Source organism: Podarcis liolepis (assembly GCF_965112155.1).
Source record: "Podarcis liolepis genome assembly, chromosome: 10".
NCBI lineage: Eukaryota > Metazoa > Chordata > Lepidosauria > Squamata > Lacertidae > Podarcis > Podarcis liolepis.
In genome coordinates this window covers 68662565-68674659 of record NC_139562.1, presented here as the reverse complement: position 1 = coordinate 68674659, position 12095 = coordinate 68662565, and the positions used below count along the sequence as shown (strand labels likewise).

Below are 12095 nucleotides of genomic sequence, written 5' to 3'. Positions count from 1 at the left end.
ATCTCCTAGGGATGAATAGGGACAGGGGAAAATGGCTTGGTGGCTGTCAATCCTGGGAAACATCCAAGCAAGAAGGATGGAGTGTGATGTGCAGTTGCCATAATCATTCAACTGCACATCACCACAGCTCAGCACTGCTTGGCCCACCATTCCCTTGCTCCAACAACCCCCCCCCCCAAGCTGTGATGTCACCCAAGACGTGCTCCCACTTCCAGCATCACCACTGGAGGCAGAGCAGCTACTGAAGTGCTCAATGTGAGACAACTTACAGTTAGAAGCAAAAATGGAACAAGCAGGCAATAGTGTTCCGGAAGACTAAGAACTATGGGAAAAGAAATAAAAGAACGGCAAAACAAAAGCGGCTTTCTTTATCTCTGTAAAGGTACCGTAATTCCCTCTTGCTGTGAAAAATTCACTTCAACCTAACAACTAGAGCTCTTCCATTTAGGGACAAAGAAGAAAATTAAGGCCAATGTAGGATCTTCCAATAAAACTTGATTGGTTCACTGAACCCAGCTTTGAGCGTCTGACCTAACAGTCTCACTTTCAACATCTATCGTCAAAATTATCCCCATCCTTGAGGTCACACTGAGTAACAAAGCTCAATCACTTCTGGGGTCAAGCCTGTGTCACAATCATATTGGCTGATCATTCTTACGGAAGTTAATGGGTGACCTTCAAATGGCACCACTCAACTCTTTGTGTGCATTTACCAAGCAATGGAACTGCTATCTATTCAGGCGGGACTCTACACTCTAAAGGCCACCGAGGGCAGTGGAAAGTCTCTCTTCCAAATCCTAAGAGCCTTTGCATGATTTTCCAGAAGCAAAAAAATGCCTTTGACGACCAGCTACACAGCCCAAGAGAAAGGTATCAACAAGGGCAGTGAGCATTTGCACACCAGTGCAGCACAGGTTTTAACACACAGTTTGAGACAAGAGAGGTTAACGTTCACTCTAGGCTATTAGTAGTCATGCTACCAGGACCAAAATAGAAAGGAACCCCCAAGGATTCATTTGTCTTCATAATTTACATCATAAATGACATACAAACTCTGCAAGTAATCACTTATTTTTCTTCTAGGTCACAGTTAACAAGTAGCTAAGCTTGAAAATATCTACAGGCGATACCAGACAACAGTTTCTATTTGAGATGACGGCTGAGATGTTATGGTTATAAGAAATAGAGAACTGCAGCTGTAAATCTTAATTCTAGAAAAAATGCATAATGAATATGAGTGAACAAATTGAAACGAAGGGTTGCTGAGAAAGGGTTAACATAAGGATGCAGAAAAAGGGAGGTATGGGGAAGTCCGGGAAAGAAGGTTTATGAAAATAAGTTTAAGAAATTATACATGTTTATTTGTTTGTTTGTCTTGTGATGATTTTGTTTTGTTATTTGTTTTATTATATGTTTGGAAAATTAATAAAAATTATTATATAAAAAAAAAAGTTTCTATTTGAGCAGGTCCCAATCAACTAAACGTTCTTGAAGTCCTAATTAAATGAATAAAACTACTTTATGTTAAATCTCTGTCACAAGGACGTAGCCAGCAGCACCTGTCTTCTTTCCCCTTTATTAATTAGGATTTTTTTCCCACCCTGCCTGTCATGAAGTCTTGGGGTAGAATACAATATAAAATACTCCCACCCACTCTTAGACAAGCAGCAGTGTTTAAAATCATTCTGGGCTTTGAGGCTGGACCAACACTGTGATCCTAAGCATGTTGACTCAAAAGTAAATCCTATCAAGCTTAAGGACATGTGTTACCCTCCAAGTGAGCATGCGAAGTACTTTGTAGTAAATTGCACTGAACTCAATGGAACTTTTCCCAGAGTAGATGTGCTTAGGTTCATGCTGCATAGATCCCAAACAGAACAACCAAATTTTCCCCTCCTAAACCCACCACTCCCCCACACTGTCTCGATGCGCAACCCACATACCATGTAAATTAATAAGGAATTATAATATTTTACGAGTGAATTTATGAGGAATTATTAGCTAATATTTCATCTACAGCATTTTTAATGGCATCCAACTTCCAAATAGTTCAGGATGGTGTTAGGAAGATAAAAAAAGAATGTGAAGCCCATGTATATCCCCCTCATGTAGTTTAGTGGGTAGCCCAAAGTCATTCACATGAACTTCATGGCTTAGCATGGATTTGAACCCAGATCTCGCTGCCCCAATTCCAGCACTTCATCAAGCCAATACAGCACAATAGCTTTTTATCATAAATCTTTTATTTGAAATAAAATCACATTTAAGATTAAAAAACACATTCAAGAATCAATAAATTAACCCCAAACACATCATCTGAAACATTACACAACATTAAAAAAAATAAAATACCAAAGGACACTGGAATCATTGTCCTAAGCACAAACGCAAATGCAAGATTTCCTCTTGCTATTCCACAATGTCACCTTTTCCCATCACTAACCCCTCTGCTCTAGAGACAAAGCCTCTCAGATTTGTGGCAGACAAGAGAGAAAAGTAGTGTGATAGATTTTTGAAAAGTTTTCTAGACTGCAGATTAAGGGATGGAGATAACAGGGTGTCTCGACTTCATTTTTAAAGAGGAGGAGCGCGCAAAAGCTCCGAAGACAAAACTAGGAAGCGAAGAACAGGAGCGACGGGGGTGGGGGGGGGACTGAAGGGAGACTTGCGCTGAGAACAAGGGAAGAAACCAAATTCGTTGCCCAAAAATGACTTGGGGGGCAGGGAGTACTTCGGGTCACACCACATAAATCCATTTCCTCTTCCCGTCAAACCAACTGACAGGCCTGGTTCGTGGGGGCAGGGGCGCCCCCCCCCCGCAAAGGACTAGATCCAGCCTTAGCCGGGCTAAACCCACTGAAATCAACGGGATGTAAGGTGGTCGTGGCAGAGCCCCACTCCTTTCCTATGGGTTTTTTGTTCTGCGCCAGTCTTCGTCTGCCTCCAGCCCCGAAATCAATGAATGAAGCCACCGACTCCCCCCTTACGCCCCCAGACCTAGAAAGAGCCGGGGGCAGAAGCCGCGAACCGGCGGGGAAGGCTGCCTAAGCAGTGGCGTAGCGTGGGGGGTGTAGGGGGGGCCGGCAGCACCGGGCGCAACATCTGGAGGGGGGGCGCGCTCGCACTCGCAGCTCTCTGCCCCCTGCCAGTGGCGTAGCGTGGGTTGCCAGCACCCGGGGCAAGGCAAGTAATTTGTGCCCCCTAACCCGTGGATTTGCACCCCCTAACCCGTGGATTTGCGCCCCCTAACCCCCAGATGTTGCGCCCGGTGCGGCCGCCCTCCCCCTGCACCCCCCACGCTACGCCACTGCCCCCTGCTAAAATCCACGGGTTAGGGGGCGCAAATTACTTGCCTTGCCCCGGGTGCTGACAACCCACGCTACGCCACTGTGCCTAAGTGGCTACGGCGGAATCCCAGGAGCGCCGCGCAGCCTCCAACTGCGCGCTCCGAAGTGGCCCCTTCTCTGAAGTGCGGCGCGCCGGGGCAGCAACGACGCCCCCCCCCCGAACTCTCTTTCTTCAGGCAAAGAGCAGCAGCCGAGACCTGGAGGAGCCCCTCACAGGTGCTTTTCATGGACGAGAAGCATCGCCCCCCCTCCCCTCCCGGACCCTTACCGTGGTATTCCTGCCCCGGCACGTAGAAGGTGGGGTTTCCCGCGACGTGGAGGGAAATGAGCACCTCGCCCTGCTCGCCGTCCCCCTCCAGCTCGCCGTGGTGGGTGCAGAGGAAAAAGAAAGGCGAGAAGCGCGGGTAGTAGCCCACGGCGCCCGTGGCCACCTGGGACGACGCCCAGAGCATCACGCCCAGCAGCAGCGCCCCGGCGGGGAAAGTCCGTCGCCCGGAGGGGAAACTCCGGGGCCGGGGGGCTGGCGGGGTCTTCTTGGGCTCCATGCTCGGCTCGCTGCTCCGGTCGCCGCCAGCTCCTCACGGTCATCCAGAGGCGGGGGGCTCCCCCAAGAAAGAAGCGGAGAGCGACGCGCGCGCCAAAGGCGGGGAGCGAAGTTTGACAGGAATTGGGGCAGACCCAGAAGTTTGGCGCCGACGCCGCTGCCCCGCGAGCGACTCCCCGCCGCCGACAGAGAGAAAGACAGAAATCGCCTCAGCCGCCTCAGCAGCAGCAGCTGCCACCTCCTCCTCCTCCTCCTCTCCGTCTCCCTCCCGCGCGCCCGCTCCCCACACCTTCTTAAAGCCGCGCGCCGGTAGCTTTGATTGGGAAAGGGAGCGGCGAGGAGAGAGAGCGCGCGCGCGCGAGGGAGAGCGAGAGCGAGAGAGCTTCGTCTTTCCCGCCCACCGCGCCCTCTGCCCTCCCGGGGGCAACTTGAGGGGCGAGTGGGGCAAGGCGAGGAGAGAGCCCGCCTGGAGTCCGACGAAAGAAGCGGCCCCTGAGGCGCTGGGGAGGGAGACGAGAGAAAAGCTGAGGCAGAAAAGCGCCGGGGCTGGAAAGAATGGGTTCCCCTTGGCGGCTGAGGGGGCAGCGAGGGAGGGGCAGCTCTCCCCGCTTGGTTGTTGTAGTTGCTGCTGCCCGTGAGGAAGAGACGGGCAGGGAGCTGGAAGGGCGACGGACTTGAGCAGAGCCACTTGGCTGTGGCTTTGTCTGGGCTGCTGGGGCTCCGTCTTTCTCTCTCCTCCCCTCCTTCCCCCTCTCCCTTCTCTCCTCTCTTCTTCTTCTTCTTCCCCTCTTATAAACTACAGGGACCCAAGGACACTCTTTGGGCCAGGGATGAGCCCCACAGAAACTTCAGCTGCACCTGCTGGGGAATAAAACCCCATTACTGTAATAATAATAATAACAATAATAACAATAACAATAACAATAACAATAACAATAATAATAATAATAATAATAATAATAACTATTGATAATTATAAACCTTTCCAAAAACCTTGGTATGATTAGCCCAGAAGCAAGAGCAAATGTCGTTCTTTTGAGCATTGCCGTCCTCTTCATGTCTGATATTTTTAAAAAATGTGATCCAGTGGCGTAGCGTGGGGGGTGCAGGGGGCGCAACATCTGGGGGTTAGGGTTAGGGGGCGCAAATCCACGGGTTAGGGGGCGCAAATCCACGGGTTAGGGGGTGCAAATTACTTGCCTTGCCCCGGGTGCTGACAACCCACGCTACGCCACTGATGTGATCCCCCACACACAAAAATTGGAAAAAGCAAGACTGGCATCTTCGTAACATTACATCACACTGACCCTACTCTTATTTTCTCCAATTGCCAGGCTCACAGCACCAGAACTTACTGGAGTGCAAAATATCATTCTTGGTATTTAACGTCCCGAAAGAGTTGAGTGGGCAATTGGTAACAATTAAAAGGGGGGGTGGAAAGAGCTAAATGTAATTAAATTGGCAGCTTCTTGCTCACATAGTTTTATTTCTTTTGCTCTGTGTGTTTGTGCAGGGACATTTCCTCTCCATCCCTTCAGCCCAGACCTGTGTAACTGAAAGAGTGATATCATTGGGAAAAGGAACAGATGCGCCAAAGGACCAAAGGAGGGGAAAACGAAAAGCCAAAGGCAGAGCTTGGGCTGGAGGAATATTTCGTAACAAAGCATTTGCTTTCAAACATTCAGGATGCACTGGCAGGAGGACTTCGGCACCAGGAGGCAAAGCCAACCTTCCAGGCTCAAATGTAGCTTTCTTGGTCCCCTACCAGCAACCCGACAGAACCAGTGTGAGCATTCAGCACATGATGTAATTCGAAATGATAGCATACCTGCCAGCGTTTCTGAAGCGCAATAATGGTACAGTCCAGGAAGGTCCCTCTTGAATTACTTTCATTGCAGAGGGAAAGATACCCTTCCTTTCTCACCTCCCCACGCCAATTCCCCCCCCCCCCCCAGTCTCAAGGAAGAACAAGCTGATCACATGGAACGCATCTTTCCCTCTCCTCTCGCAGGCAGACTGCCTCTCTGGCCCATCTCCCACACATCTGATGTGTACTCTACATACCAGGCCCAAGGGAGGTCATCGCCATCTGTTTTACCTGGAAGCACTGCCAAATCTGTACCAAACCACAGCTCACCTGCTAGAACTTTTCCTAAGAACGTTTCTCAATTTTTCCCAGCTGCGTTGATTGAGGGGGTATTTAAAAACTCTGTATTTTTTTGACAGGGCTGGAGGAGAACGTGAAAATGCACAGTCCAACATAGGCATTTCCAACACAGCGAAGGTAAATGGGGCATCCTGCAGTGAAGTAACAGTACACAAGCCCATTCCAAAAGTCTAATGCCTTGGAAACGGAAACCTTTGAAAGTCACAGATGAGAATCAAGCTGGCTCCGTTCTCACCATTAAAAAATAAATAAATAAATGTCAATTCCATGAATCTCAGTGCTCATAAACATGACAGGCTAATAACACCATTTTTACTGCCAAACAGAGTGCAGGCAAATAGCCTTTCACATAACTTTGCCAGCACAACCCATTCTGAGTACATTTTCCTAGCATGCTCTCTGGCCTGCCAGCACAGATATTCAAAAATGGACCAAATTATGCAAGGTAACAAACATTCCCTCCTTGGCATGCCAATATACAGAACTAGCAATAATTTGAGTTGGGGGGGGTGGACCCATGAGACATTTAGGAGGGATGTCTACATGTATCTCATGCATTATATACTTAACTAAACATATAGTGGAGGGAGGAGGAATTTCTGTAACACCACCTGCTAACAATGCAGCAAGAGGAATGGACTCCAGCTGCTTCTGCTTGGATATGTCTGATCTAGCCAGTGTTACCTTTTTCAGCAGACAACCCTACAAATAAGCTGGAGGAAGGATGATGCAAAGTCTGCAGATCTATCTGAGGGATTCTAATCCCTGCTGAAGTCAATGAGAGTACTTCCAAAGCTTTCTCGGGGCTGTTCATTTTTACCTTAATTTTTCTCTTACTCCACCTTATCCATCCGCAGCATTTTCACCACCCCATACTACCGCTCTCCCTTCCTCCCTCATGTCAGCTCTTTATCTTGTATCTCCCTCTTCATATTACCTTCTTTATTTACAATCTCCCCCCAGAGCTCCACGTGGGTTTGAATGTGCAAGCTTTGTGAATCTGAGCCTTGATGTACAAAGAAACCCAATGTAGTCCATATCTGGAATGGACAATTGAGACATACCTATATATTTGAGAATATACATTATGACAATTCTAGTAATTATGTTAATTATGAAAAGCATACACCAGTAGCTCAAGTTTTGGCAAAACCCATCAACACATACTGCTTTTACTAGACTGGATTCCCATATATCTTACATGCCACCTGAGCCGGCTGTTGATCAACATTAACTTGCATTCTGATAATAAAAAGTGCTGTATAATCACTGTGCTAGCTGAACATTTTTTACTTCCTTCCTTTTGCTATCTAACTATGTTGTGTACTTCAGTTCTTGAACTGTCTACAGCCTGGGAGTTCAGAGTCTTTCAATTTAAATTTTGTTGGTATTACCCTGCACTGAAAATAATAGAAACTTAATTTTAAAATAAGAATATGGAAAGCTGCTTTATACCAAGACAGATTAGTCATCCATCTAGCTTAGTGTTACCTACTCTTGACTGCTAGTGGGTCTCATGGGTTTCAGATTATTCCAGTCGTGCCTGAAACCTGGGAGCTTTTGCTTGCAAAATGTGTTCCATCACTGGGCACAGTTCTTAGGGTTAATAAAACAGAATAAAATGACACACAAAAATGGTTAGTAAACCAAATTTGGGAGTTAGCACTATCAGCATTAGTGCATCACAGATGCGTCAACTTACGAATGTAGATTTCCGTTTCACAATAGTCATTAAACTGTCCACTGTCCAATTTATTGTAGTGGTTCCCAAACCCTTTTCCCACGGACCACGCAGAAATCGATGAGCATCTTGGTGGACCACTTAATGACTTTTTTCTGCCTGTTGTAGCAATTGCAATATTGTGTTAAATGCTGCATGATTTTTAATTGTATTTTTACAGACATGCCAATAAATATCTGGATGAAGGTGGTGGACAACTAGTGGCCCACAGGTTGGGGGCCCCATATCTATTGCACCTATTGCACCTGAAGCAGCATATAAATAACACCAAGCAAATAAAATTCAAGTCCCATCTCTACCCATGTCTGCACTTGAAAGGGTTGCACACATTTCTTCCTTTTCTCCTCCCCTTGATATTCCATCCTTTCACACTTTCCTGCCTGCCATCAACTGATTATGTGCTGCCGCATCTCTCACACTCTGTAATAATGTCAACATAATAAAGACAGCCTTAATCTAGTTTCTAAAATGGCAATAAAGAGGAGTTATCTATTAAGCAGCTACATGTTCTAACGGGTCATCAAAATCAAAGCCTTTGATATCTTTATCTGAGTTTGCAAGGCCTAATAACTCTTTCGGCAGGAGCTATATGTTGTTGATCCCCCCTTCCCCAGCTTAAAGCATGATTTGCATTAACAATGTTCTGCCTGCTCAGAGAATCATTAGAGGCTGGTGATGAGGGAAAACTCCATGATTCCAGGTACATCAAAACCTTCTAAAAATGAACTCAAGAAATGATTTTTAAAATGATATAATGGTGTAAAAAGGCAGTATGGAATTTCTGTGCCTACTTAGAAATCTGCCAAAGGAGGAATGCAGTTGGGAACTAAAGTATTCTCACTTAAAATACTTATCTTTCAAGTTTAGGTAGCGTGGACTACTGAAGAGTTAGGCACGTGTAAGTCTTACTGATTTCATTGATACTTAAGTGCATCTACCTACATTAGATTGAAGACAAGACATGGATGGCATAGGAAATGGCTGTCACATGAGAGCCACTTAAAATTGTTTCATATGGCAATTGTCTCCTCACACGGTAACATCGTAGGATCTGGGACATAGCTGGAAAAGCCACAGCTTTTACTGAACAGTATTGGTTGTGGAGAGAGATTTGACGGTATTACAGAGGAACGGGTGCTGCAAACCTTTAGTTTTTGCAGGCACTCTCTTCCCTTGAAAGGTGTGTGGCAGGCACACAGTGGCGTAGCGTGGGGGGTGCAGGGGGGGCCGGCCGCACCGGGCGCAACATCTGGGGGTTAGGGTTAGGGGGCGCAAATCCACGGGTTAGGGGGCGCAAATTACTTGCCTTGCCCCGGGTGCTGACAACCCACGCTACGCCACTGCAGGCACAGAAGTAACTATAGCTCCACTAGGGGTGGAATTTGGTAATAGTTCATAAGATGGCACCCTGTGCGAGGCCAGAATTTGGCGCTCTGAGATGAATCTTCTCCATTATGGATCTTCTCAATTTTGCACCCCCTCAGCTTGGCACCTTTTGCAGGAGGACCGCCCAGGCCACCTTAACTCTGGCGCTGGCTCCCCCTTTGCCACACACTCCCCTGTACTGTTATACATTACTTCGGTATGCTTGAAAGGCACAAGAGCTCTGCTAGAATTTCCAGCATGGTTGCTTCGAACAGCCGTTGCAGAATGGATTTTCAGGTCTCTGGTGCAGAGAACGCCTGCATTTTCATCTCAGGGTTGCCACTTCAGGCTTCAGGAGGTGGGAGCAAATCTATTTCTGTGTGTGGTGGCAGCAATTAGAGTTGTACACTTGAATAGATAGCCACTATATTTTGAAAAGGGTCACGGGTGGCGCTGTGGGTTAAACCACAGAGCCTAGGACTTGCCGATCAGAAGGTCGGCGGTTCGAATCCCCGCAACAGGGTGAGCTCCCTTTGCTTGGTCCCTGCTCCTGCCAACCTAGCAGTTCGAAAGCACGTCAAAGTGCAAGTAGATAAATAGGTACCACTCCGGCGGGAAGGTAAACGGTGTTTACCAGAAGTGGTTTAGTCATGCTGGCCACATGACCCAGAAGCTGTACACCGGCTCCCTCAGCCAGTAAAGCAAGATGAGCGTGCAACCCCAGAGTTGGTCATGACTGAACCTAATGGTCAGGGGTCGCTTTACCTTTCCTTATATTTTGAAAGCATTTGCTGTACCTAATAATAACCAGGAATACAGATATTCCAGCACAATAATTACATCAAGTCTGAAACACAGGGTATGTAGGTATGTGTGGATCCTTTCCTCACATAGAACCACAGAACTGTAGAGTTGGAGGGTACCCTGAGGATCATCTAGTCCAACCATTGCAGGAATATGCAGCTGTACCATACGGGGATCGAACCTGCAACCTTGGTGTTACCAGCACCACGCTCTAACCAACTGAGCTATCCATCTGCATATGTTCCAGGAGAGTTTGTCATTCAGTCGTACAGCACATGCTTTCCATGCAGAAGGTCCTAGATTCAAAACTTGGCATCTCCAGGTAGGGATTAGGAAGACTGGCTTGAAAATCTGCGCATCCCCTGCCAGTCAGAGTTGGATGGATCAACAGCCTCGCCACATACAGGGTGAGTCTTTTAAAAGAGGCCCTGTGGAACATGTGTACTCTGTATCCACGGGGCCTCTTTTAAAGGACTCACTCTGTACATGACACAGCTTCCATGTTATTAAATGGAATCCTTAGTTAACTTGCCCTGTGAAGGCTTACTCCCCATTTGGAGGAAGACAGTCATTCCCGCCTTGACTTGGGAAAGTATATTCTCGGAAATAATCAATGTGCCCATTAAATTTGGAACTTGGCACGCTGATATGGGTGGAAGTTATTAGGTTTTTTATGTGTCATTCAAAGTGTGCCGGTAAATGATGCCCATTCATTGTGGCAATCGAGGCAGGAACAAAAATCAGTTTGTAGAAGTGATAACATCCTTACGCCGAGTCCTTGCAAATGTGTGAAGATTGTGTTGGAACTTACAGATTTATGGTTCTTTTTACAGGACTTCTCTAACTTGTGCTCTGCTATTCTAATTACATCTGAGAACTCGTTACTTCTATTTCATCTGCTGCATAAAGAATGTTGGGAGTTAGTAATGCAAAACAAGTATGCAATGGATAAATATACTAGAGTGCAAGCACTACCCGTAAAACTTTAGTTTTAGAGTGTGAGCAAGCTTTAACTGAGTACTTCTGTCACCACATCCTGAAGGCAGGTAACAAGATCAAATATTTAAGAAAGTTATAGTGAAATTCTGTCGGTTCCTATGGAATCTACCACACATGTATCCTATTCATGGCCATGAAATGCCAGCTAGAATAATAAACTTAAAAAATGCTGATGGAGTTCGCTGTGGGCCAAACTAATCGTGATGTTAATCACATGGCTGGCCCTTGCATGCCTGTTTTTTCTTTACTAAATAACAGCCATATTGAAGGTAGAGAAATATGGATTAGGGCAGTAGCATGAGGGATGGGATTTCAACACTTCACTCCTACCATTCTTCCAATCCAAATCTCCCCACTGCAGCTGCTATCTGCTTCAGGAAAAGTTAGGGGTCAAACAAGTATCATTTTAATTGTGTAGTGAGCAACCATTTCTGGTTTCTTAAAAAAAATAAATAAATAAAATTAGGCATTCACACACACCCCTGCACACACAGCTAGGCAACACACAGGGAGAGGAGGTTTAACCCCTTCCATCACATTGGTGATCCCAATAAAAATAATTCCCAAGTTGCAATTAGCCTTTGGGAGGGAATAACACCCACTGACACCAATGGGAGAGTTATTCCTAATGAAAATTGTGTGAGAGAAGAAGGGGTTAAAACACACTTCTCTGTGCAGTGCTGATGAAAATCAGGGAACCTGACCCTAGAATTAATTTTTTAAAAACCAAATGTGGTCGCTGAGCATGAAACAAAAGTTACATATAGCTCAGTCCTGAGAGGAGACAACTATATGTCAAGTGTCCACTAGGGGGCAGCATTAAATACCTCTCTGCTCTCGCAGTCCTAGCTTGTCACATGGATGAAGGAAGTAGGTGGTGCTCTCAAATTTTCTCAAGGCACTGTGAAGCATCATAAGAGCAGAGCCAGCAACCTTCCATATGTAGAGCAAAATTTGTCTGTGTCTTTATCACAGAGTGGAAGGCAAATGCAGGCATAAATATGGTTTCAGGTGAAATTCATATATTTTTTCATATATCTTTTTCACAACTAGCTCCTGCTCTCTATAAGTGCCAAATAAGGGATCCAAGAAATTAGAGATCTTTGAGATTTAATTAAAATTACTACT

At 46.2% G+C, this 12095-nt stretch overlaps 1 protein-coding gene across 1 annotated transcript in view; it reads right to left on the bottom strand.

Moving 5' to 3' along the window:
* Positions 1-4344, bottom strand: part of RELN (reelin) — a 311434-nt gene extending 307090 nt beyond the window's left edge. Inside the window, exon 1 of the mRNA XM_083463882.1 lies at positions 3616-4344. Coding sequence (XP_083320008.1) covers positions 3616-3892 — 277 coding nt within the window. The 5' untranslated portion in view covers positions 3893-4344. The remainder of the gene's footprint in view (positions 1-3615) is intronic.
* Between the last annotated feature and the right edge of the window lie 7751 nt (positions 4345-12095).